This window comes from Lytechinus pictus, chromosome 2 (genome assembly GCF_037042905.1).
Source record: "Lytechinus pictus isolate F3 Inbred chromosome 2, Lp3.0, whole genome shotgun sequence".
Taxonomy (NCBI): Eukaryota; Metazoa; Echinodermata; class Echinoidea; order Temnopleuroida; family Toxopneustidae; genus Lytechinus; species Lytechinus pictus.
Window position 1 is genome coordinate 15,007,727 of NC_087246.1, and position 27,979 is coordinate 15,035,705.

Genomic DNA, 27,979 nt, shown 5'->3' on the forward strand with positions numbered 1-27,979 from the left:
TCTATATTTTTTGGGACCTTGGCTTGCACTTGCCCTACTCAGACTCAGTTTCGCCCTCAGTTTGGTTGTGAATTTTTTTTGGGGGGGGCGGCCTTGCGCTTGCCCCCCCCCAAAAAAAAAAAAAATAGTTTGCTTGGTTTGTGTTAACTGTTATTGTAGGCTTTACCAGGAAAAATAGTTAGGCCAAAGCAACAGAAGCCGGGCCAACTGTTTGAGTTGGTTGGATGCTCTCTCCTTTTTAGTTTTACTGCTTCATTCATATTCATTCACCCGAAGTTATTAGTCTATTCCTATCACCTGTACGTAAGATTTTTTATACACGCAGGTAAAGGGTCTAAAGCACAATTATGTGACCGATCCGTTAAAATCGTACACGAGCTAAATCGCTCGCAACACATGCTGGTTGTAAATGTCAAGTTCATACTCGCATGAATTCACGTCACATACGGTACTTAGTCGAGAGAAAGACTTATTTATGTTAATCTTTATATCTTTTCAGTATGTATGGTAGTTATAATTACCTCTGATAATTATCTTTATTGCCTTTTACGTCCTTGCTCTGGCTTAGCTTAGCCTTAATCTTATCAATCATGTGTAAATCGAGTGAGTCCCTTCCCTTTCACCTTTCGACGTCACTCACCATGCTCACGTCGCTCCGTTTTCGAAAAAAAAACCAGACCGATTTTAGATTAAAATATAGAATATTGAAGTGACAGTATCAGGATGGTTCAAGGAAAGATCAAAACAAAAGTGCAAGTCCCAGGAAAGGGTAGTCGAAATAAGCAAAAATATGCTCATCAGAAGAAGAAAGGGCCAAAGAGAGGAGGTAGGTAGATTTAGTTTCGAGAGGATCTACGGTATGCATTGCCCGACGCGTAAGAATTTGTGCTGGGTCAGTGTTTCCACAGGCACAGCTCCAAAATAAATTTCCCGAAATTGAATCCCAATTACCAAATTTCCTGAAATTCATAGATATTTCCTGGAATTTTCATGTTTGATTTCAACAAAAATCGGGCAATAAATGAATAATATAGCAAGCCTAAATTTGGTCCAGGTGGCCAAATCAAGGAATTCAGCATTTTTTTGTTCACGCCCTCTTTAAAGGACGTTCCACAGTAACATGTTTGTGCGCATTATGATCTGCGCATAGTTTACACTCTGCGCGCTGACGTCACAATGGGTGAACAGGTGATTAATTAGCTGCGGGTATGTGCTGATTTTTCTCATCTTCTGCACTTTAACTGCAGATCCGATGCGTTTTTTCATGAAGCTAAAAAATTGAATTATTCCATGGACCATTCAAAAAAAGATTCTCTACAATTTCAAAATACTTTACTCTGCAGTGCTGCCAAGAATCACAAATATTACCCCGAGTTTGAATAAATGGTAGAGTGGTTTTGATTTTTTTTTCACATAGATACAAAGCATTCGGCGCATATTTGGTGTTTTAAAAAGCACATTTGCTCTAATAAAAATACTGATAGTTTAAAAACAAGCACATGAACGTTAATGTTTGTTCCTCTTAAGTATACCTTCCTCTACAACTCTACAAATTTTGGTGAAAATGACATGGATTTTGAATAAAGTGCAGCATTTATTGTACTTTTGTAGTTTGTTACTGAAATTTCACATTTTTTAGATTGGGATTTTGTTATCTTTTACGCCATTTTTAAGAACTGACAGTGCTGTTAAACTTAAAATTGCAAACAAATAGCACTATGAATATATTCTCCGTTCTAATGATACAATTATTAACTCTCTTGCGAAATTTGATGACTTTTTCATGTATTTTGACTGAGTAATACAGGTTTAAACTCATTGTAGTAATCTTGGGCGGTCTAAAAATGCCAAATTCTTTTGAATGCGCAATTCTTAAGAACATCAATTTGGGTGAACTTTGAACTTCTATAGCAAAAAATCAAGCACATGGACCTATGTTAATTTTTGCATATTTCGAACATTAAGGTTCTAAAGTATCTATGTGCAAAGTTTCGTGAAAATGACATGGATTTCACTTTAACTGTGGAACGTCCTTAAATAGGTATGATGGGGGCACTCAGCCACTCACACTAACTTTGTTAGTAGTAAAGATAAAAGATATGCCAATTTTAGTATTTGAACAAATTACCTTTCACCAATTTGTGGCAAACTTAACATTCTAAAGATCATTAACCAAGAAGAAAATATCACAAACTACGAAAATCCCGCCGTGTTTTCCAACACCTCTTGATTTCGCCGCCTAATGTTAAATGTAGAGAAGGGGTCCTAAAGCTACGCACTTGATTTATCATGCAAAAAAATAGTATTTCTAAAATATGTTCACAGTATTAGAGGATAAAATGAAATTAAAGCGAATATAATTTCAAAATTCCAAACAGTTGTTGGTTTTCTCTGCATTTAGAGATTTACATTTACAGTAGAAAAAATTGAATAAGAATCGTTTGTCACTCTGCAGTCACAGTTCCACACACAGAGTGCACATTTGCCATAAAAACTGCATGCGCGATGAGTGGTGTGTAGCTTTAGGACCCCCTACCATAAAGGGGTCTAGACTAGACCTATAGGAACAAAAATTACAAAATGTGACTTTGCGAGAGCGGAAAATTTTGAGCTACGTACCGTAAGGGCACTAGTATTCAACCCGTTTGGAGAGTTTCCTCAAATGTATAGAAATATGGAATTTACTATAATTTCAGACCTGTCTTATTTTCAAGAGCATGCTGGTTATTCTTTTTGCTTTTTTATATTTTTTTTCTTCAACTATCGACTGTGTGCGCGGGCGATTGAATTATACGGCGATGGTTTTTGGCACTAGTATTCAACCTAGCGATGAAAGATGGCCCTGTCTCTCAATCTGCCCTTGTCCCATCCGACTATGGACTAGACCATTTGAGATGAGACCAAACAGGGAATTAGTCAAAGCCAGAGACTTACATAGATCTAGATCTAGTTTAGCAATCTAAACCATTTTGAGATTCACTATCTATCATCACTAAGTTGAATACTAGTGCAATTCAGTGCAAAAGGTCATGGCCGCATAATTCGCTCCTCCGAGCATAGATTGATTAAGAAAATACTGACAACAGATTACCCTGAAAATAACAAAGGTATGAAATTAAGATAGTTCCCTTTTTCTAAATATTTGGGGGAATTTGTCCAAATCTTTGAAATATGCCGGGTTGAATACTAGTGCCCATAATAGTTGCTACGTTTAATTGTAAATTTTGAATTTCCCGAAATTTCCTGGAATTTTTTCATTTCCCGAACCTTTCCTGGAAAAAGTCAAAATTTTCCGAATTTCGGGAAGAGTGGAAACACTGTGCTGGGTCAATCTGATAATCATCCCTCACGTTGCGTTATTCGCGCAAAAATCAGTAACGCTATACACTACACTACATACAGGGCAACACTAGCCACTGCAATGCAGTTTGTATAGGGGGGGGGGGGTCACTTTATATTTTTGAAGCCTTTTTTGTCTTTGGATTACACTAAGATATGAATTCAATTTTGTTATCTATTTTTTTCTATATTTCCTTACATTTTGTACTCAAAGAATAAGATTTTTTTAAAGTACAGCTGGCAGCCATCTGTTTCGAGGAGTTTTTTAAAAATTTTTATTTTTCCTTGTACACAGACGGCTCATGATCATGCAGCCACCATTAGGGGGTTTACAATGCAAAATTCCCCCGACGGGGCTAATCGATTTTTGTCTTTATCTCATAAAAATATATAAAAAGAACTGGACCAAAATAAATCATTCTGTTTGGCCTGAAATGCACCAAAACAGGAAAAAATAAACTTAAAAGGAAAAAAAACAGTGACTTACTTTGGCTGTTGAGTGTCGCGCAACTCCCACTTCCCTGGTTTATCCGAACTTAATACATAAACATATGGCCATTGAGTCCCTGTACAGATCGAGTAAGAACTTTGGTCTCTGTATGAGTGGAGCCAACAGAACAACCAATATCATTAACCCACTCTCAAGGCTTCATGGATTACGATGAGAAAGGCTGCATATTGAGGCCTGTACGTGAATCCTGGTGAATTGTCATTGAAATTCATTAATCATGATCTGATTTTGTTTAAATTTTATCAATCTATGTATTGCAGCATGCAGATTTAAAGTTTATGGTTGTTATGTGTCTTCTTTGGTTAGAATCATGCGAAATCATTGGGCTAATCGCTCTGCATTTTTATCAAAACTCAACATGGTTTCAATTTTCTCACAGAGCAATTGGTCAAGACATTTGTTCTGTCATTTTTCTCTAAACATTAGATTGGATCATTGATTTTGATTTTTTTTTGTTTTTCACATAGAAAATACATATCTGGCAATTAAATACCACTTTCAAATTCAAGTCACTAAAATGGAATATATAAGTTGCAGTAATGTTTATAAATGTTTCTGAATTTCTTTGTCTAAATGTTTGGGAAAATGCTAATGTCATGGGGAAGAGAGATTTTACAACTCACTGTTTTTGTTATTTTATTTCAGCCAGATTCATCGCTCCTAAGAAAGCAAAGCAGATAGAAGCTGCTAAACTGAAGAAGGTGAGAAACTATTTTAGATCATCAGTAAGGAAATATAATGGAAAAAGGAAAATCAATATCTTTCAATTCAGATATTGACCTGTATATAAAAGTCATCTTTCTTGAGATTTCATGGAAAGTTGATTACTATTTGCTGAGAAGTGATAGACATACCTGTGATATCTGATCTGCTTTAGGGCTCTGCCAGTCACAGTGTACCATTGAAAGTCTGTGATTAATCACAGACTTTGCTTGATTTGGCCAAAATCGGAGCAGGTCCTCTGAGATAATGACTAAGCTTATGAGGCAAGGAGAATGTTACTTTATATTGGACAAAAGAATTCAATTTTACTCAGATTGAAGTAGAACAAACACATGTTGATGTCTAAAACTCTACAGATTTTAAATTTTACATTAAAACTGATGCTTGGGTAACTGTCTGTCTCTCTCGAGAATTAATTTCAAATGATATGAAGTTTAGCAATGATGTACAGATTACCAATCTAATTAAACAGACCATTGAGATCATTCATGATTGATTGACTTAAATGTAGGGTTTGCCTTATATAAGCAGAATAAATACAGGTTATTATGTCCAAGTCAAGTCTCCTAGAAACAAAGAAAACACTATACTTTTCTGGTTGCAGAATTGCTTTAATTTAGAATAGTATTTCCATTATTTTGTTTTATACATATTTAAGCATATTTAAAAATAACTATTGTTTCTTTGATGGAGATAGGGGAATGGATGGCATCTGATTCAGGGTGAGATGGGATGGTGATAAATTTTCATTAATATTTTATCAAGTGGATTTCTTTCACAAGTGAATGTATTAAACTGAACTGATAATCCTTTTACTGTTATTTTTTTACTAATGATACGATTGACATTTAACATCCTCTTTTCCCTTGCAGAATATCACAAAGGCAATCAGCTCTCGGAATGAGCAAGAAATCATTTCCCAGGCTGCCTCTAAAGAACCAAAGAAGCTTTTGGTAGCTGCACCTTCATCAGGGGGAGGTGATTCAAAGAAGAAAGGAAAAAAATGATCAAGGCATGAAACTTTTGAAGGATTGATGAATAACGATCGTGCATCAAGGACTCTGGGGGAAACTAGAGAGCAGAGAACAGCATAATTGGTGTAAAAGATTTCAGCAAAATTTTCTTCAAACAAGTAACATGTGGATTCAAAACCAGAGAAATTGAGCAAACAGTGTTTCATGGATGGTGATTGCAGATACTGGACATTCAACAAGCTTTCATAATAACTCAAGGAGTAGGCAGTTATGTTGAACTTTGATGTAAAGAACACTTACATACTCTGAGAATCACTCTAGGGGCCAGTTCCACTGAATTTGTTTAAGCTTAAGCCCTTTTTTTACTCTCCACATGGAAGTTTTAATCAGAAAGAAAGAACTTGTGTCATGGTTGAGTGAGCTTGATTGGATTAACATTCCCTCACATACCTTTCTCTCTCCCTTAAATGAATTTAGTTAAAAACATGGAGATCCAAACTTTAAAAAACCCAAAATTAAAGTGCATGTAACATTGTCAGCATAGAGCCATAGATAACAAAATAACCTAAATACCAGGATTAAAATGCAACTTAAAAATCTTTTGAAACCAAGGGGGGGTAGCCTCCTGACCAGTAGAAAAGGTGACCACTTTGGTTCTCAACTATTGGCTTACATTTTGAATCCAAAAACTAAAAATACTCTCATATATGTTAAAGGTCGAGACACTGAAATCAGTCTCTTCAAACTCATGTTTATGCTACTTGTAGGCAATATTTCTAAAAGGAAAACAGTTGTTACAAGAACTGTTGAAAAAAAAGTAGAAATACTGGCTTAACAATTTTCACTTTTTAAAGAATCATTCGCATAATATTATGTTGATACTTTCAACCTATGAATTGAATGTACATAATATATACAGGTACATGTAACTTTGCTTCTGTCAAATATTTTAGGGCCACAGAAATATGTTCAACTTTGGAGAAATTTGACTTGGCATAATTCGCATAGTATGGTTTCTTAAAAAAATGCTTCGACTTGGGCGAATATTTGACTTATAGAAGTTTGACGTACTAGGAAGCAAATTTACCTCTACATGTACAAAGAACAGCTTGAAAATGAAATCACAAAATAAATGGAAAAAAAGTAGTGACATTTCTTGTTTGAGTTAATTTCATTATTTATTTTTTTTCATATTGAAAATACACATTATGCAAGTTGAAAGTTACATTTACTTCAATACACAATATTTCACATTAGATATTTCATTACATAGTATGTATCTCATAATTACACTATTTTATAAAATCTTTATTCAGCCTTTGAGGCAATTATTCAAGGGCACTAAAAGATGAAGAATATCAAATATGTACTCCCTCCTTCAATACATGTACAATATTTGATATTCTTTGAGAAATTAAGTTGCCTCGGGTCATATTGATAGGCGAAGTTCACTTTAATGACAAGATGGTTTCAATAAAGCCACAAAAAGCACTAAAAATGAAGGTAGACCGAAAATCCATCAAAAATTACAAAGTTATTACTTTTAAAAGCTTTGATTTTGTGATGTCACAAGACACAAATAAATTGCCATCTTCAGGGATAATGAAGATTGGATAATTTATAGAAGCATGAAACTGAATGCACTTCTTTTCTATGACAATTGTTTTTCATGGAAATTATGTTTAAAAACCAATTTTGGGAGCTTTTTGCATGTGATGTCAATACTAACATTTTAAATTCCGTAACTGATATCATTTGATGGATTTTTGCTGGAGTTATTGTTCTTTATATTCAACCAACTTGAGGCAAGAGGCCCTTTCAGCTCTTTAAAGAAAAAAAGAATGTGTATCCAGTGATAAAACTTATGAATCCCTTCAGAAGTAATACGTATGGATGTTTTAGGACAGCATACCTGCTAGTTTAACCCCAGCAATAAATAGGCTATATACCAGTACATAATGAAGTTGTATCTGCTGTAACTTACATTGGACATACTTAAACAGCAATTCAATGTTGGTAATGATAAAATTTGTGTGAAAGCAGATCAAGAAAAACAATCGTATTTGTCTAAGAGAAATTGACCAGGAATGAAACAAATTAAGGATAATTAAATCAAGCTGTTGCCATACATGTACTTTAAATTTATTAATATTACCCATTCCACATATGAAAATAAATTACAAAAATTTAGGGTAGCTATATTGATGTCCACATTTCATACATTATATAATCTTTCAGTGTCCTTACTTTAGAATAACAAGATCTTCAAATATATCCTGTAATATACATTTCATTTAATTAAAAGTATTCCTTTCATGAAAACAAGGTATTGACTTTGCTCATAGTCATAGGATTAAATATAATTGATTGTCATGTGCTAACAAGTTTCTAGCTAAAGGGAAATACATTAATTCTAACATTCTTGGCCTTGACTCACTTCACTCCTTTAATTTATGATTTTTTTTTATTTACACATCTGCAAAAATTTTTTTTTTCTAAAGTCACATTTCAAAACTGGTTATGTTTAAATCATGGACAAAATGAAATAGAAAAGCGGTACAGTTCAAAATTGAACTTGTATTCAATATATCAGAGCTACTAATAGTACCAAACCAAGTGACGGCAAAAGCAAAACTCTTAAGACCTATCTAGCAAAATATTAAGAAATGTTGCTCATTGTCCATAAAACACATCCTGGGATAAAACTTTGTGGACTCGACCGGGGACAAAAAGTAGGTAGATAAGAAAGCTAAAACTTGCCTACAAAATACCCTACATATTCATAATTATTGTATCTAATGGTATGTGAACTTTTACAAAATGATATTCAATGGATTTTGTAAAGCAATTGAATCACAAATGATATAATTGAACAAAGAGTGTGTTTATGTAAATATACTTGATGTATGAAGTATATTTGAATGCAAAGACTGAAACACAAAACTTCAATTTTCCTTGCTCTAAAGCGATTACATAAACCCTGAAATATTTGTAATTTTAAAATTCATAATTTGTTACTTTTTCTGAAATAATAGATGTTTTTCTGGTAAATCAAAAGATCAGGTAAATCAAATCATGTGACTGTTTAATAGTTACAAATTAAATCGAAAACAATACATATCTTGATCTGACAACTCTTTGAGCCCCAAAATAATATTGATTTTCTAATTCATGATTTCTCACTTTTCTAAAATAATATAATTTTGTAATCATATATCAAAACAAACATTCTTGAAATAAATACAAATCATACTTCTGTACTTAAAAATCATAAATCTCTTAATCTGAAAAATATCTAGCCAAAGTTACAATGAAGTATCATGATATATATTCAACATTATTCTTAGTAAAAATATTAATTCTAGAGGAAAGCCCCCCCTCCCTCCCCCCTTCGGCCAAAGCTTTCAAGGCAGGAAGGGCCAATTATATGAGCCTACATGTAGGTTAAGTTAAACTGAAGTTATTGCGTTTACAAGGACTGCAGAAGGGTAAGATGAAAATATGTAACTGTGGCCTTGACCTTTGGACCTCAAAATCAAGAGGCTTCCTGGGATTCATGCTAGTATCATACACACCAAATTATATGAGCCTAGGTTAAGTCAAACTGAAGTTATCGCGTTTACAAGGAAAAGTTAACGGACGGACACCGAGGGTGATACCATAATACGTCCCATCCTAGGACGGGTGTATAAAAACCACAGATATTTACTATGATCGGGCACATTTTCATGTAAAATCACAAAATTTATTCTATAAAACACATTTTCATTTCATATTCTCCACAACATAACTGTTAGGGCATTAACGATCATATAATCTAGTAATAAATTGAATCATTCATAGTCGCATTTTGGGGTATTTACCAAACCTAAAGATAGGCTTCAGAAATTATATGGACAAATATATTTCTTCCTATTAACTGAGCTCTGAATATCAAAATGCAGCATTTGTCCTGATTTTCAAATTTGCCATGAGAATGATTTGGAGGCTCTATCCTTGGATAAAGTGATATAAAGCTAATTCACAGTTAGCAAGTTATCATATTACATTGTTACATGAGTTGGTGATCAATCATAATATGAAAGAATAATTTTTACCTAATTATACTGTACTGGTCAGTCTCATAAACAAAATGTGTAAACAACAATCATCTTTTTTAGCCCAAGTCAGTTTTGCAATTAATTGTGTCCTTTGTATAACAAGGCCAAGACTTGATATTCCTATTTAAGAAAGAACGGGGTCACTATAAAGCACATGGCTCGCTTATGATCCCATCAGAGACATGGATGCATAAAAATAATGGGTAACCCAACCATCAGCAAATCCATTTTGAGAAACCTGAAGCTGGAATAGAATGCATTAAAAGGGGGTGGTGTGTAATAAGCCTAAAAAAACAACTAAACAAATTTCTTCCGAAACATTCATTGAAAATTATTTGGATATTTACTTAATTATGAAATTCTATTTCAAAAGATATGCTTTATCAAGTACAAATCTCAATCCCAGAAAACATAGTGTCGAGTCATGGAAAAGGACATTCCTAGCTGTCAAGAGTAGATTTGAAGGGTCACAACCTTCATGACCTCCGTAGATTTGTAGGGTCTGACCTTCAGTGATCATGGAATAGGAAATTTGTAGCCATGGAGTAGATTTGAAGGGTCTTGACTTTCAGTGGGCATGACCTCCGGTAGTCTGATCTAAACGCGAGAGTAGATTTGAAGGTTCACGACCTTAAGAGGTCATGGAACAGGAAATATCTAGCCGTGAGAGTAGGTTCGAAGGGTCACGACCTTCAGAGGTCATGACCTCCAGAAATCTGATGTGAGGAAACCCTTGGGAGGTGGCACTCTCTGTCTCTTCAGACAATCCTGAGAAGAAAATAAAAACACAGATCACTGTATAAGTGAGTTTCTAAGACAAAGTATGATGTATTTAAGACAACCTGAAAAAATGTCTCATGCAACCCACCTACAGATGCCAAAGACATACAGTAATACAGTTAACTTGAGATGAACACAAAACTCTAAATTATGAGGCTCTTTAAATAATTATCATTAAGCAAATTAAACAAATTGGCAATGATGTTTTTATGTAAATACACTTCCAAATCTCATTTACTTAGAGAGACAAATACATAAACAAGCTGTGATTTTCGCAATTCAAAAGAATAACAATTATCATATCAAGAAAAACATAATGGATTTTCAACTGTACCCAGTGGAAATTATACATCTGCCAGTCCAGATCAGAAATTCATTACACACTTATAATAGTGAATTTATCAAAAAATTACCTCTGTGACCCTCAACCTTGTGACCCCCAGAGTCTTGAAATATCAATGTGATTACCATATACATACATTGGCAATGGTTATTTGGTTATCATAAGATCATATCTTATCACCATCTCTCCTATATTCATAATTCACTATGAAAACACTTCATTCATCAAATGATTCTTTACTTATCACGAGAAAGAAAATGGGCAGGACAGACAACCAAAAACATATTGCCTCTAGCAATCACCTACAGTATAGTGGGAGGAAACCTTATAAATTACGCATTTGATGATAGAAGAAAGTATTACCTCTAAAAAGCTTTTTAGTCTCATTACTGGACCACCAGAACCTTGTGGAGTAACAGCTTCAATCCTTTTCAAAATAGAGAACACAATGAAATATTTCCTGTTAATCAATAATAGATCATAAGGAATCACAAATTAATCATTGCAGAGTTTTTATGATAAACTATGTATTCTTTTGTGGGCATGTGTTGGTCCTACCTGAAAGGACCATGATAACTCTTTTATGAGCATGTGTTGGTCCTGCAAAGGACCACAGAGAATCTGAGTTTGGATGGTCCATTTCTGGACCACACATGCCCACAATAGAACACAAGAATTATGGTGTACCATGATGCTTCGGTAAATTTCCAATTCGTCTACTGCCAACTTGTCCACTCACCAGATGGTCTATTTCATTTAGTCTAATGCCATTCCGTCCATCAACATTTTGTCTTACAACCATTTAAGGTGACAGGTGCCCTAATTTTTTTTTTTTTTAATGATTTTATTTTTTTGGTCTCCTTTGCTAGTTTCATGTGTGTACTTCATCATGCAACTTGTTTTATCTCAATATTCTACCTCTTTTTTTAATAAGAGGGGGGTTAAAACATATTTTCATAAAATTCTCAAACCGGAAGTAGTATTTTACACACCGGAAGTGATTAAATCTGTCCCCAAAACCTTTGATACTGCCTTTAAAAAAATCAGAAAATCCCCAGATTTTTTTTGGCTGAAGCCCCAGATATTCCATGCAGCAAAGTGGACTACCACCCTCTGTTGGCCAAATAGGGAGAGCTACTGTATTGCACAATATGGCAGCGAATACAAGTTACATACACTATGTGACAGACATGGCGCGTTACAAATGTCCGTTATTATTAGTATTATAGCCCTTTCTTTATCGTGATATTATACAAAATTGAGGTTTTTTAAATGAAAAATGTAATAACTCGAGTTCTAATCATTGGATTTGCATGAAATTTTGTAGAATTGTGTATCTTGAAGAGTACAACAAAATAATGATAGTTTTTGTGCATGGTACCCCCACAGGTGGAGTTGTGTATAAAAGTCCTTTCTGAATTTCTCATTATCTGACTGCTTGTTTAATCCATAATTTTTACAATTCTACTCTGAATATTTCTTAAAGCCATCATAAATTCATCACAAAGAAGTCAGAGAATTAAGTTAATCCATCAAAACTTAAATTACACTCTATGTTGTGAAGTTATAACCATAGAAAGTTCATATAGAGAAAAATCATGATTTTTAAAGTCATGACTTTGAATGACCTTATTTTGCTTATGCATAAAGCTAATATGCCACAGTGCAAATTTTTGTGTAGATCAGCTCATAAGCTTTCCAAATATATATAGTTTGTTGGGGTACAGGTACTTAGTAAGAATCCTATGCTTGATTATATACCCGTAGTCGTTTCCGCACGGTAATAGGGCACCTGTCACCTTAATCCAATAACCATTTGGTCCAATCATCACTTCGTCTAATCACCATTTCGTCCATGACCATTTCGTCTCGTAACCAGTTGGTCTAATATCCATTTCATTTTCACTCATTTAGCACGATTAACACTTAGTCAAATTAGACCAAATGGTATATGGATTAAATGGCTATTGGACCAACTTGCTATTAGACAAAATGGTGATTGGACGAAATAGCAATTAGACCATGTGGATAGTGGACAAACTGATGGTAGACCAAATGATAGTAGACGAGTTGGCAATTGGACGAATTGGCATTAGACGAATTAGAAGTAAACCGATGCTTCTACATTGATTCAGTCTTCACCATGGAAATGTTAAGAAATAACTGATTCATGATTTCATTAGTTTGTTTCTAAGAGCTAGAAGAATTGAATTACTATTTCCATTAATTTGAACTTTTGAGGGAAGTAGTGTGTAGATTGTTTGTAAGAGATGTTTAGAATTGTAATACTATTGCCATTACTTTGGACTTACTTCGGGAAGTAGTTTCCTAAATTGTCTGCAAGAGTCTTGAGAATTGAATTATTATTACTCCATAACATTGAGATTTTAGTTGTTGAAGATTGTTAATAAGAGCTCAGAGAATTGAATAACTTTTTCAATTTTTTAGAACTTACTTTGGGAAGTAATTTTTATAGATTGTTTGTAAGAGCTTGAAGAATTGTTTTCCATATGCCTCTGATAATGTCTGACCACAAACCTGCCAAAATAAAAACAAAATCATACAAATGATTGATCCCTGATTGTTTAACATTTCATAGTTTACTTTGATCTGTTTGGTTAAAAAAACACAAAATGCTAGGAAAAGGTTAAAGATAACATTTTAACAAAACCAAGGTTAAGATGCAATAGGTATAATATGACATCTCCACAAACAACTCTGAAAATGGGACAGAAATTAAAATGACAGACATAATAAACAATATAAAGATATATTCAGTAAAAAATGGCTGACATTTTATTATAATTAAGAATAATTCCCACAGACAAAGTTATTCGAGACATCTGCTTTAGACTGTCTTTTAAAACAAGTACTCATATGTCTTTTCCACTACCAAAAAAATAAGTTAACTTTTTTTAAATCCAAATTTACTTTTTTTTTAATCCAAACTTGTCAACCAATAGCTTTAAAGCAACTGGAATCTAGCAGGATCGGATATCTCTATACCCCATGGTTAAAAGACAAATGTCACCTTTCCAAGAAATGTAAATATCCATTACTCATCAAACATGACTGATGTAAAACTGACACAAGAAATCCACTTAATGGCTAAAACCTCATCTATTTGCTATGCAAAAACAGGGAATCCAAGCACAATTCTACTCCCAATAAAAATGTCTTTAATACATGATTTTTCACATCAACCATGAAGCAATCATTACATTTCCTAACATTCCCTGACACTTAGGTTCTAGAATTTCAAATTCTCTGATTTTACACAAATTTCTTGACCCGAACGATCTTTGCTATGATTACCTCTAGGAAGTCAAAGAGAGTAGTTGCAGTGATGTCCGGCTGAGGTTTGAGGTTCAAAACCCGAGAGATAAAGATCCATCCTCTTTCTACGCCATGGGGATGAGACTGCAGAGGAAATTGTACCATACATGAAGAAATATACAAGAATGATTATGTTAATATACTATCAGAATACTATCAGGTTTCGAGAATCAGTATGTAACAATGGATGTGTGTTGATTCTTAAAATCATTATTCATGGCTGCATTTCACCTTGTGAATTCATTCAAGATATAAAGGATATTTTTTTTAGAATTCAAACTTTCAACCTTGCTCTCTATCTGACCATTCCCCCCTCCCTTTCTCCAGTTTTACTTCACTTTATGAACTGCTCGAGCCATGATCGCTTGAGAGCGTTACCGGTACATCTTTTTATAAGAACTTAAAACAGATTAAAACTTTTTCAGAAATTTCCCATATATTGGGGCTCAGATGCACATAATTTATGGAATTGACTATGGGGGGTTCTGCTTTGAAACAAACCTGTCCTCGAAGAGGTGGAGTAGCAATGATAGCTGCATATAATCTAGTGAATCCCGACATCCTTTTCAGGTACTTATCTTGCTTCTCTATTTGACCTTCACTCTCATAGCAGTAACCAAGGCATCTGGAATACAGTGAAAATAAACATTGTATACTTCAAAGTGAGTGACTTGGCACATAAACTATTGTCAGTGAAAAGGAAGTGAAGCTGGTACTCTAGGATAAAATGAAATAATAAACAAAAATACATTTCTTTTTCAGTTGAAACACAATGCTACACTTACAGTTGGTATTCCAGTAATTAAAAATCCACTATTTTTTTATGAATGTACGAAAAACAGCAAGTGAACTCTTTGTGTGATGGACTGTTGACTGTATTAAATATTCAGAATAGCAAGATAAGCATGAGCCATGATTGAGAATTGAAAAATTAAAGAAATAAATTTAGTGAACAATGAATCTCAAGTGCAAGGAAGAATTAGAATCAACCAGCAGAACTTCAAATGTGATCCCAGGAAAAGTGTAGTATTTATTAAAGAGATTGAAATCACTTTGAAATAGAGACACCTTGATAAAATGCATGGTGTTGACCTGATGTGGTCAGCCAATCTCTAAGGAATCATGGAAAGACTTGTGAGCAAGTATTATGAAATGCAAGAATTAGACCATATGGGGTGAGGAGAAAAAGACATTAAAAAACATATGACAAGACCAAGTGACAATTGACAATCGACAAAATCAAGCAAATAAACCTACTTGTAATAGTCCTCAAGACTTTGATCATCTCTTTTGGCCATGTGATAAGGAACCAGAAAGGGACAACTTGCGTAGAAGTGATATAGAAACAGATCACCCATGTCTGGTATATCCTGCCAGAGTGCCACTGCTATTGCTGCATAGGCAAACGCCGACTCGTGATTGGATGAGACCTGCTCATCACCTTGTTTCTGGAAAGAAAGAAAACAGAACAATGATGGTATTATATATTCAACCAATGAATACTAAAATCTATATCAAAAGTGTCCAAAACAGAAAATATAATTTCACAAGGATTTGGTTCCTCACAAATCGTATCAATTATATAATCATCATTTATTATTTTCTTCATTATCATAATTAGTCCAACACCACCACAAAACACTATGATTCACACCAATAGTATAATCATCACTGTACTCATAACCATCACCATTATCATCAGCATCATTATTGCAATCTACTTCATCATAAGTACTATCACAACATCATTACCATCACCATCATCAACATCAAAATCATCACTATCATGCAAAGAACCTTTCACAAGCTTTTAGCAGCAAGATCATTCACATGCATCAGCCCCATTGTATGTGTTGCTTAGAACCATTTAGACCTCACGGCCAAAAAGCAGGTCCTTGAATGATTGAGCTTGTCAAGGAGGATCCAACATCATCATCACCATCAACCCCAACACCACGTTCATCATTGTCATCATCTTCATTACCACTTTATCAACAACTTTGTTATCCTCATCATAACCATCATCACTCTCAATGGTCATTAGAGTAATTCATTAAATTTTCCCTACCACCTACCACTAGCTTCTTAGCAGCAAGATCCTTGACATATGTCACCCCTGTTGGCTGTGTTGCCTTGACCCTACGGTTGACCATCTGGACCTCACGGCCCATGAGCAGATCCTTTAGACGACTGAGCTTATCAAGGAGATGGGAGCCCGACTGGACAGACACCGAGTTGATGGGTGTGTTTACTGCTTTCTGAAGGTCAAACCGATACTTCTTCACCTGAAAGGGGGTGCATTTAAATTCCAAAACAGAAACATTAAAAGTACATTCCAGTTGTTGTAATGATAGAAAATAAATTTGAATAGAACTGCAAAACATGACCATCATGTGTTTATATAAAATAAACACTAAGTGTCAAATGATATTTGGATAAATAATTGCTCAGTCATTTTAAAATATGCATGCATTTTGACATTAGATGGATATTTTCTCCCCTACATTTTTAATGAAAGAAGTCTGAAGGAAAGCAGAATAATTCTCAATAGCATATCACTGGGGATACAAATACAACAATAATGTGTCTTTGGTGTTAAGGGGAATCTAACCTTGGTCAGAAACTGTTGTGTTTGAAAAGAGAAAAAAAGGATAAACAGAATGGTGAAAGTTTGAAAGAAATTGGACAAGCAAAGAATGATATGGCTGCTTTCATTTTGAGATCCCTAAAACTATGTAAATTTCAAATTGGCAACTGGGTATGACAAGGGGCAAGGACAACTTTCCCATAGGTCATGTACTTAATTATCATAATTTTGTGGTTTTCTCCTAAGTACCTATTCCCCTGGGGCAGTAATCAAAATATAACCCAGGTAGCATATTGTTTTATGTCCTCATGAAAGAATAACTAATATGAAGTAAAACTTTTGAAAGAAATAGCATTTTAGCCATTTCATTTATTTGACTACGCGGAAGAGTAGTCCTTGCCTTACATCACTATGACATTACAAATGCGGCCAATTTGAAGTCTCCATGGGTAAAGTGATTACCGATTTTTACAACCTAAAAAAAAAAAATTAATTCATTCTTATTGTTTGACTGATTTTGTTCAAACTTTCATGTATCAACTTTTCTGATTTTTTTTTCTTTTTCATCTAAACACAAGTTTTTATTTGGATTGGATTCTCCTTTAACGACAGATAGCAATATATGGCTGCTCTCCCCCTACACTGTTTAAATATTCCTCACTTTTCTGTTCTACTGTCTTCACACTTCAATGACCTTGCACAACATTCTCACCTCAGAGCACTCACATACAGAACATTTACTGTACATAGGCAATTTATGTCATGTTTAGGTTTTCATAGAGAACTGATTTTTTTTAACCATGGGTTTACTTTGTACACACGCATATATTACAGACAACTGCACTGCAATCACATCATAATCATTCTAGTTGATCGGATTGAGACCAGTTCATGGCACTTCAATATTTAAATGAAATAAAATTCTCTTACATCTTTATCGGTGGTTTTACTAAGTCCCTTGCAGCTTTCTTCCAACATTTTATGCTTATCTTGGAGACTGGTGTACTCCTTCAGTGCATCTGGACTAATACAGGATTCAAGGGAAGCATCTGTAAAAAGAAAGGGTCAATATCTTAAAGCATAACTCTGGCACAATGCAAGGCATCATCATCCAGCAAAATAATTGATATGCCTTGAAGAAAAATACAGTCATTGGAAAAAGTTCTATATTAGAGAAATTTTACTATTTAAAGGTCAAGTCCACCCCCTAAAAAGGTTAAGTTGAATCAATGGAGAAAAATCAAACAAGCAATTTTATCAAAATCGGATGTAAAATAAGAAAGTTATGACATTTTAAAATTTTGTTTATTTTTCACAAAACAGTTATATGCCAACTCAGTGGCATGCAATTGAGAGAGTCGATGGTGTCCTTCACTCACTATTTCTTTAGTTTTTCTATTGTTTGAATTATACAATGTTTCAATTTATACAGATTTGACCAACTTGACTGAACCACAAAATGTTAAAACAAAGTAATTCCACAGGTTCAGGGAGGAATAACACTTTGTTTCACATGACAATTGGGAGAAAAAGGAGAATATTTTATAGTTCGTATAATAAAATACAAAAGAAGTAGTGGATATGTCATTAGTCTCCTCATTTGCATACCGACCAGGATGTGCATATAGGCCTACCTGTTTTGTGAAATTAAGCGAATTTTAAATATGTCATCGCTTTCTTCTTTTACATTGGATCTTGATAAAATTTTCAGTGTTATGCCTGTTGGATTGTCCCCTGTTTATTCAAATCAACTTTTTTTGGGTAGACGTGCCCTTTAAGGCAATTTTTAAAATGAGAAGTTAATAATACATAACACATCTCTTTGATTTCTGTGACCTTATTCTGTCAAATAATAGCAACTATCATGATAACCACAATGCAACCATTTTGTTTTTTGCATATCATGAGCAAAATTTAATTACTTCTAGATTACTTATGACATTATTACCCCAGCCTTGGCGCAACTAAACAAAGCACCGGGATTTGAACTCAAAGTCCTCTGATTTAAAGGCAGAAGCACTATACCATTTTCATACCATTTTACACCATTTCAATGGGTGATGAAAATTTAAAGCAATGTAACCTGTAAACAAATATACAAGGGAAAATGTCAAATTCATATAAAAGGGAAAAATGTCAAATTCATATAAAAAGTAAAAATTTCCCTCACAAATTGCATGAGAGCACACATGAGTTACAAAATGGCCCCTGAAGAGGAATGTGACACCACTTCCCCAGAAATGCAACTAACAAACCTGCTACTGCTGCTGTAGATGGCTCTGGTTGTTTGGGTTCTGGTTTGGTTTCTAATTTCTTGGCTTGTTCTTTCTCCTTCTCCAGCCTCTCCTTCTCTTTCTCCTTCCTTGTCACTTCTTCCTGATAATGTCTCTCTGCTTCAGCTGCATTGGCAAAATACGGTGAAAAACATTTAAACAATAGTCCTAACATGACAGTCTTTATCATCACATTTTGAATAAGATAGATTATCCCAAAATCTTATACCATTGATATAATTTCATTAGAGAAATACAAAATTATGATAATTCACACAATCAAGGTGCATTATGGGTATCAGCAGGAAGGAAATTCCTTGTATGCTGTAGGTGCTGTGATAGGTAGCCAAGCTAAGCCAGGGTTGCAGCACGATGAAAAAAAGGTTCAATATCCAATACCATGACTATTATCAACATTAAAGTCCATTACTTCTCTGGTATGTTTCCTTGTCAAGCATTTACAAAATAAACAAAGACCTCGCTGCTTAATCCCCTTTACAAAACAGGTTTCAATGCACGATGATGGATACCTATTGCTTTGATTGCCTCTTCTTGTTTCAACACAAGTTGTTCCACAACCGTCTGCATGGTCCTCTCCAAGCCTCTGAAAGATTCCACTTCTGAAGCTTCATGTACAAGGGATTCTAGGAGATACATTGATGGTATTTATGATTGTTAATGTGTTCAATTGCATTCATCGATATATTCATGATACATGAGGAGGAAATTAACCCACAATGGCTTGTGAAATATGAGGCAAAAAGTGGAGGAAAATTTATCAACAACAGCAGCACCATCATCAACAAAAAATGAAACTTCATCATCACCTTACAACTTTGTTTATCAATTTAATTCAATATTTATTTAGTTTCCACTTTCAATATTGTTTGAAGTATATCAAATATCATACTGTAGTGTAATATACAATATCATAATATACAATAATTTATGTTCAGACTTTTCCACAATCCATATTAAAATAATTGTAGAAATAGAATTCAAGAAAAACATAATAAATTTGCAAATGAATGTTGGTAAAAAGTCCTTGTTTCTATTTACAAATACATTACTCACCAGCCTTTTTACATAGAGCTTGGATTACTGTTGGGAGCTTTCTAGACTCCTCAGACAGGTGTTCTTTGTGAGAGCAAGATTGGAGCAGATGAAGTATCTTCTTGGCTGCCTCATCTACCTGACTCTTTACTCGACTTAAACTCTGCTGGAAGTCCTGTCGCTCTTTCGCTCTGAGCAAAACAGAAGAAAATGTATAGAATAAATTGTTTGTTTCAAAGAAAAGAATCAATGGATGCCTGTATAATGTATAAAATTAATATGATGGTGAATTTCGTCTGTTAGAAAGAAAGAGTGAACTCTCAGAACTAACAATGTTGATGGTGATTATTATGATAATGAACATAATAATTAATGATGATGATTATAATGATATTTCAGCCTCTTTCAGATATGATTAAACAATGCTCTGCAACATTTTTATAGTATTCTTACATAGAAGGAAAAATCACAACACTTAATATGCTATTAAATGGGCACTGAATGCTTCAATTCTAAAAGTGGTCAAAATACATTAAATCATAGTGAATTAAGTTCGATGTCATAATAAATTTCTTTGTGTAGGGGTCATATCAAAAGTTTTTTTTGTTAAAAGTTTTTTTTCTTCTCACAACTGTGAACAGATTATTTTGAGCATTATACATCTGTCGAACATGGTACCAAGGTACCGACTAGCTTCCTCAGTGAATAGCTTATACATGTCTGTCAGATCTTAAGGTCTGATTCGAACGTATCAACTATGGACGAGATACAAATGTAGATTGATGTTCCAAAGGCTGAGTTCACTATACAAGAAGTGTAAAAAAAAAAAAAAACAGTAATTTGAACATACCTCTTCCTTTTCTCCATTTCATCAGCTTCTCTTTGTAGAACAGCAGCTTTCATTTTAGCATCCAGCCTCTGTGAGGAAATATAGAAGGTATATTGCATCTTTGTATACACCTGCTTTGTCTTCTTTCCCTTTTGTCTCATCCCACATGGTCTAATCCCAGCTTGTCTACAAACAGTCTGTCAAATAACCATTTGGTCTCATTTTTATTTAGCTCACTTAACATTCTGTCTTATTTCCAGTTAGGTTATACCCATTCATGTCCCAGTTTCTACTGCCAAAACACAATTATTTTTATCAAAATTCATCACTTAATGTTATCATTAAATTGATATCATATCATTTTTTTCTCAGCAATTGAGAACCAGCTTGAAAGGATGCGCATCTTGTACTGCCAACTGTGAAATCCTTATTAATTAGGATCAAGTGGGTATTTCATAGAATTGGTTGAAGGAGCTCACCACTTAAACTACATGTACTAGAATGTAGCAAGCCAAAATGGGGTTTTCAATCGTTTTTAGTTGCATGAAGTTAAAATAACCACATGTCAGATTAGCATTCTAACTATAAACACATATTTAAGTGCAAGGTATGGTTCTTGCCACAATTTAGAGTAAATCATGAGAAATACAATCATACTTTGTTAAAAAGCATCAACAACTATAGGTTCACAATAGATTTGGTTCTCTGTGCTTCTTATTCTGACAGTCATTCCTAAAGCCATGTGTAACTTTACTACTTAACAGCTGCAAGGAAGTCCCATGTCTTCATTATCTATGATGTAGTTGTTGATGAGGTTTAGACTAGGACTAGTGGTTAGAGTAGCATATCTCGACCTGAAATGTTTGACATTCTTGTAGCCTAGGCTAAGACCTAACTAAGATTAGAAGTCACATACCTTCACATGTAATCTATGACGTTCTTGCTGATGTAAGAGTCTCTTTTCCCTCATCTCATCCACCTCTCTTTGGGCCTGTCTCATCATCTGGACCAGGGCCTGTTGCTTCAGTTCCCTCTGCTGGGCTTTCAAGGCCACATTCTGCTCTGCTTGTTCTTGGACCTGCTTAGAGTGTTCCTGTAACTGCCATTGTCTCTCTTTAACTCTCTCCTGCAGGAACAGTACATTTATATATAGAAATACAACTGTTATAGTAGAGTGACATAGATCTAAACAAATTAAAATCATATATTTAAAAAGAAAACAGAGCATAGCTCTCAAAAATGAAAGGCAAAGTCTCTCTTTGTTTGTGCCCATGATGTGACAAAAAATGTTTCTGATTTTTTTTTTCACGTCTGTATCAGAAGTGGATTTGAATTCTATCTTAACTGGAGAATATCATGCATGGCACTTTTTGTGTTGTGGTTACTTTAATTTGAGACATGATGCAGCTACAAATTTGAGATGCAACTTCTGACACATGCTGTTTGGGAAAGATAGGTGTCTTCAGAAAATAGCCATTCCCTGGCTCTTGCATACCCATAAAAGAATTTTGTCAAATATACATATCACATTAGTTGCATCGCAAAATCATTAAGGAAACAAACTGGACATGTATAACAAACCTTGGCAACCTTCTCCCATTCCTGTTCACATTGGAGGAGGGCACGTTCAACATGGCTCTTTTCATTCAACACATTTGGGCTAGTTTCCACTGATATCCTATTTAAACAAACACATTGGAAGCATTATACAGTAATTCACACACATCCTGGTTCTATACAAATACAACAAATAAATTGGTATGTTTAAGAAAGATCATGTTGATAATGACAGTTGACACAGTTGATGAGAATCATAAAGATGAAGATAAAAATGACCATGATAATAAAGTCGATGAAGATAAAGATGATGATCATGATGATGGTAATAGTGATGATCATGATGATGTTGATGATAATAATCAGTGATGATGATGATAATGATATGACGATAATGATGATGATAATGATGCCTGTAAATGAAGGAAAAAATTCTTTTCATTATAAGACCCAATTTTTTACAAAATGGTGTCTGGATGAACTTATGACTAAACCCATTTTCAAGAAAATTGTCTTTCTTGATACTGGAAAAAAGAACATAAGAGAAAATAAAAAATGGTAGACAGCCTACATGTTAGGAATGACAAACTAACATTCTTGCATATACTTGACATTAATGGAACTTAAGTCGAAACCTTGATTTTGAATTGGCTGCTGAACCCTGTTCTCCATGGTAGTTATCAATGATATCAAGTTACCATACTACTTCCATGCAATGTGGTCATGGTGATTATACCTTCTGCTATAGTTGTGGTCAACCTCTACATCATCACTGACTAAGCCACTTTTGTTCTTCCTGCTTCCTGTTTCTATAGAATCTCTCTGTTCCTCTGTAATGGGGGAAGCTAGCTGGACTTTGGAGAGAGCAGCAGCGAGCAGATCAACCGACACAGAAGGAGGAGATGAACAATGAGTGATCACATCCTAGAACAAAATAGTTTTGCATTGATTTTCATTTCAGTCTTGATTTTAATCATTAAATGAATAGGGAAATAGATGGTAACGATAATAATAATGTGATGAATTTAGAGAAGCAACTAATTTTAAAGATTTGCATTGATTTTATTCCATGCTTATACAAAACTTCAGTCTTTAAGGACCCCCTGGCGTACATAGAGGTTGAGGCCATGGATATAAAGTCTCACAACGAAATAAAAGGAAAAGAAACAGTGAAATATGATATTTTTTAAGTATCGTGTCAAAATCTATCACAAAAATATCAAAACAGCAATTTTTTTACTCACTTGCTTTGCTTGCTTGCAGATTTTTTTCCCTCCCCCCCCCCACCCCATGAACACCGATCGACACCCAGTGTACATATTCTACGATGGTTTACTTTGAATCAAGATAATGAAAAAAAATATGGTGCTTGAACTCAACGTAGTGTTCATGAATCAATTTTGGTGTTTGCGGTGCGAAAACAATATCACAGAGTGGAAAGTGTGTTGCGATTTGGTTTTCGCGTTTTTAAAAACAGAGCCAGTCTCAGAGAGCTGAAACCCTATTGTGATTTTGTTTTTGGTATGTAAAAACTGTCATCAAGAATTAGAAAAGCCCCAAAAGGCAAAAGATATTTCTGTAAATTTGGCTTTGCCGTGTTTGGTGATAATAAACAGAAGTCAGAAATCAGAAATAGATCTAACGTTAGATCTATGGATTTGGCTTTGCATTTGGTGATCAAAAACAGAAATCGGAAATTGATCTAACATTAACGTAACATTAGTAATATCTTTTGCAACAAAATTGCAAAAAGAAATAAAGTTTCTCATCTTTGCAAGTTTGTTTTGTTTTCAAAAATTAGCAATGATACTTGATAGCAAAGGCCAAAGCCAGAATAAAAGGCAAATGACATTTTGTGTTTTCATAAAAACAACTTATCCATTGAAGGCTTAATAACGCTCCTCCCAACCACTCACACGTATTGCGAGGTTAGTATTAGTATACTAACACGGCGCGGCGGCATGTAATGAACCCTTGGGTGCCTCCCAACATGCCAACTCCCCCACACGGCCACTCTAGGCGACACCCCAATACTTACCCGTGCTAATAAACTGGGACTCCACTCACGCGCATTTGGGCCGCCCTAGCTTAGAACTAAGCTTTGTTTTACTAAAAAATAAATCTTGTAATGATTCAATAAATGTTACTTAATAAATTAGTACTGTTAAATCGGTACTCACCGGTTCTTTTCTTGAATTTTCTGGCAATTTCCCACGCTTCTGGCTTCAATTCTGCGGCTGTTCCTGTCGCGGTAGACAACTACATATGCAACTTTATTTATAAATAGAGCGCCCCTTACGATAGTTGTTAAGAGCGCGGCCAAATTGTTAGGTTTTTTGCACTGTGTCCAAGGCGTTTTTATTTTGTTTGATTTTTTATTTTTAATAGATATTTTGTTAAATAGCGATTTTTACGTCAAATATTAAATTCATATCACAAAATATTTTTAATTGTAGAAATATATATAATATCATGCAATTATTCATTCTATATATATTTTATAATAAAATTTATTATTGTCAGTAGAGGCGCACGGCCAATATTGGAGACTGTCTCCAATGTGGGAGATTATCTCCAATATCAGAGACTTTTGTAAAGAATTTGGGTATCCAATTTCAGAGACAGTCTCCAGTTTTGGAGTCCAATTTCCTTTGTTTACATTTGCTGCAAAAGGATTAACTTGGCGGCAAATAAAAATGTGATAAGCAGATTCCTCATGAAAAATTACCCCTTTTCACCGTCTACTTTAAAAATTCACCGTCTACTTTTGTTTTGATAAGGATTTTTGTTGTCAATCATACACAAAACAAATGGGCTTCTGACCTCAGTGAGACAAAATTTTGGGTGGAAAAAATCATGCTTTTGTTGGTGTTGTTTCTTTTGTCCTTTTGCAAAGCAAGTCTCCAATGTGGGAGATTGTCTCCCCTATTGGAGAGAGTCTCCCATATTGGCCGTGCGCCTCTACTGATTGTTGCGGTCTTTAAAAAAGGATAGTCGATTGATCAGGTGATGACCACACGTATCACGTGATCTGAAAATTAGCTTCATACCGCTTTGATCGCACTCGACGGTGACCGGACTGACTGCCAAAAAAAGATCGAAAAATGACTCGAATGTAAGTTTCCCTTTATTTTATTAAATTCAAATTAGGAATAGGAATATATTTAATGGGCAATCTTTTAATAAATGACAAACAAACGAGGACAAAACTCATATTTTGGGAGTAATATCATACTTGGGTGCAGGAAACAGTACGTTTAGAAGTTCTAACCTGTTTTTAACGCATTGTCGCCTATGAGGTCCATACGGGGTCCGGACAGCCCGACCACCGGACAGCCCGACCCTGGACAGCCCGACCCGCTACCCTGGACAACTCGTCCCGGTCGAGTTGTCCAGGGTTGGCTCTGAATCGGACAACTCGACCACTTGAATTCTTCTTCAACATTTCATGAAATAATATTTCAAACTTTGATATGCCTGCATGAAGTGCACAAAAATTGCTTTATTGTATCTAAAAAGCTGTATTTACCTCATCGATCAAGGGACTGCCGCTCTGATGCCCAATTAGTCATTGGAACTCGGTATTATTTCTGCTCGTGAAAGAAATGGAAAGACCATCGCATGTCGAGTATGAAACCTCTTCTCCTCATCCCGGGTGTAGGTGGTTGGTACCAGCCCAAGTGCTGGTATCCTCCAGAAGACCCGTTGTTTCCAATGGAAGTTGCATTAAAAAAAAGTTGTGACAGTACAAACCGACAGGTAAAAAATGAGACACATGTTTTTCGATAACGAAAGGCAAGTTTTAGATTTTGATTAAAATTTTTTAAGTTTTTGAATTTCGGCAGAATACATTTCTTTTTTCAATAAACTATTCCGTTTTGATATCAAAACTAAGTTTTTAAATTTTGATAATTATAATTACCCAATCTATGTCAGTTGTGCACCCCCATTCTGCTCCTCTAAACTTAGAAAACAATAAAAATTTGTAATACCGCGGTAGTTATTTAAGAACAAAAATAAACAATAAAGAGTAAAAAAGACACTTTCCTACAAAAAATTGTAAACTTCATAACTTACATACTGACACATTTTCAAATCTATTTCCTTAATTTGTTTATATGTTGGTTGGAAGCACCCCCCTGGCCTGAAGGCCTCCAAAAAGGGGCGTCAGGGATGGTTTTGGGAAGCACATTCCGACCACGCATTCACTGTCCTATACTCCTATAATCAGCTTAGTGACATTAAAAAAAAACTTTTTAATAAGTGGAAGAAGTGTGAAAATACAAAAATAGCACTCTCGCCATTGGAATATGTCAAGAGACGGAAAAATTTACTAAAATAAGTAAGTTTGACCTCGCATAGCTAGTTGAGCCGAGTGCCACACTCAGTCACAATCACAGCACAGCCGGTCGCCCAGCAGGCCTGCGAGGCGAAGCACCGCATCGGGTGTCCTTTCCAGGTGAACTATCTCAAAAGTTTGCATTAAGTATCAGTTTTGTGAAATGGAATAACTTTAAATAAGTAGAGGAAATGTGAAAATGGAATATGAAAATACAAAATAGCACACCCTCATCATTAAAATATGTCAAGTGACGGAAAAATCAACTCAAATTTGCAGAATTTGAACACAGCTCGCCGGCGGTATCGGATTATCAATTTATCAAGATACCGGTAATCTCGTTGCAAGGGAACTCGCTTTATTTTCTTTCAAAATAGCTCAAAATGCACTGAAATGTCAAATTTTCTGTCGAGAATGTATTGTAGAAACATGGATTATGCGGGGAAATACTTTTGAAGTAAAGTTTGAAATATTATTTCATGAAATGTTGAAGAAGAATTCAAGTGGTCGAGTTGTCCGATTCAGAGCCAACCCTGGACAACTCGACCGGGACGAGTTGTCCAGGGTAGCGGGTCGGGCTGTCCAGGGTCGGGCTGTCCGGTGGTCGGGCTGTCCCGGAACCGGTCCATACATGTTAATGTTTGGACCTCATTGGTAGTAGGAGTGCACACGGCTCCGCGCGGCCCGCAGCTTTGATTTAGGCCCCTAGTACATATTAGTAGTTTTAGAGTAGATCTAGTCAGTAGAAGCTAAAACCCTCGATCTAACATTACAAACATGACAAAGAAAACAACTGATGGGACCACGTTTAGAGTAGATCTTGTCAGTAGAACTAGAAGCTAAAACCCTCGATCTAACATTACAAACATGACAAAGAAAACAACTGATGGGACCACGTAAATAAAACAAACCTCTACACGTCCATCTTCGAGCCAATATTTGTCGTATATAAGGTTCCCCTTCTTGGAAGTTCGAAGTGCTTCAAGAGTCGAAGTCGCCATACTTAAACATTGAAGAGTTATGCTTGAAATAAACAATTATTTCAGCTCCGAGTCGTCAGATAAGCAGTCATTCGGTACCACTACACGGCGCCTCGGATCGGAAAAAGATAAGTGAAGAGATAACAGACAGAGCCAGCGATCGAGCGTACAATGCGCGCGCATGTGTGTGTCCCTTGCTAGCTCAGCTGCCTATACTATAGATACATCTTCAGATTTCTGTATCTCATCATAAAG

General features: G+C 35.0%; 3 protein-coding genes across 4 annotated transcripts in view; 1 reads left to right on the forward strand and 2 right to left on the reverse strand.

Moving 5' to 3' along the window:
• LOC129284256 (transcriptional adapter 2-alpha-like) overlaps nucleotides 1–663 on the reverse strand; it is a 28,848-nt gene extending 28,185 nt beyond the window's left edge. Inside the window, exon 1 of the mRNA XM_064110583.1 lies at nucleotides 522–663. The gene's annotated coding sequence lies outside the window, so the exon portion shown is untranslated. The remainder of the gene's footprint in view (nucleotides 1–521) is intronic.
• On the forward strand, nucleotides 1–8,032 carry LOC129254744 (leydig cell tumor 10 kDa protein homolog). The gene is made up of 3 exons (XM_054893258.2): nucleotides 1–826; nucleotides 4,496–4,551; nucleotides 5,446–8,032. The coding sequence occupies exons 1-3, from the start codon at nucleotides 724–726 to the stop codon at nucleotides 5,578–5,580; spliced, it is 294 nt and encodes a 97-aa protein (XP_054749233.2). The 5' UTR covers nucleotides 1–723; the 3' UTR covers nucleotides 5,581–8,032.
• On the reverse strand, nucleotides 7,384–27,913 carry LOC129254743 (mRNA export factor GLE1-like). Of its 2 annotated transcripts, XM_064110556.1 has the most exons (17): nucleotides 27,656–27,839; nucleotides 23,142–23,329; nucleotides 22,430–22,526; nucleotides 21,765–21,974; nucleotides 20,870–20,937; nucleotides 20,041–20,210; nucleotides 19,497–19,610; nucleotides 18,949–19,092; nucleotides 17,624–17,742; nucleotides 16,182–16,391; nucleotides 15,364–15,554; nucleotides 14,608–14,731; nucleotides 14,086–14,190; nucleotides 13,226–13,308; nucleotides 11,134–11,197; nucleotides 10,338–10,415; nucleotides 7,384–10,277 (listed from the first exon to the last, which is right to left on the reverse strand). In XM_064110556.1, the coding sequence occupies exons 1-16, from the start codon at nucleotides 27,743–27,745 to the stop codon at nucleotides 10,347–10,349; spliced, it is 2,046 nt and encodes a 681-aa protein (XP_063966626.1). In that variant the 5' UTR covers nucleotides 27,746–27,839; the 3' UTR covers nucleotides 7,384–10,277; nucleotides 10,338–10,346. The 2 variants fall into 2 exon arrangements, with proteins under 2 accessions (XP_063966626.1, XP_054749231.2); XM_054893256.2 differs by having other exon boundaries at nucleotides 7,384–10,415; nucleotides 27,656–27,913.
• Between the last annotated feature and the right edge of the window lie 66 nt (nucleotides 27,914–27,979).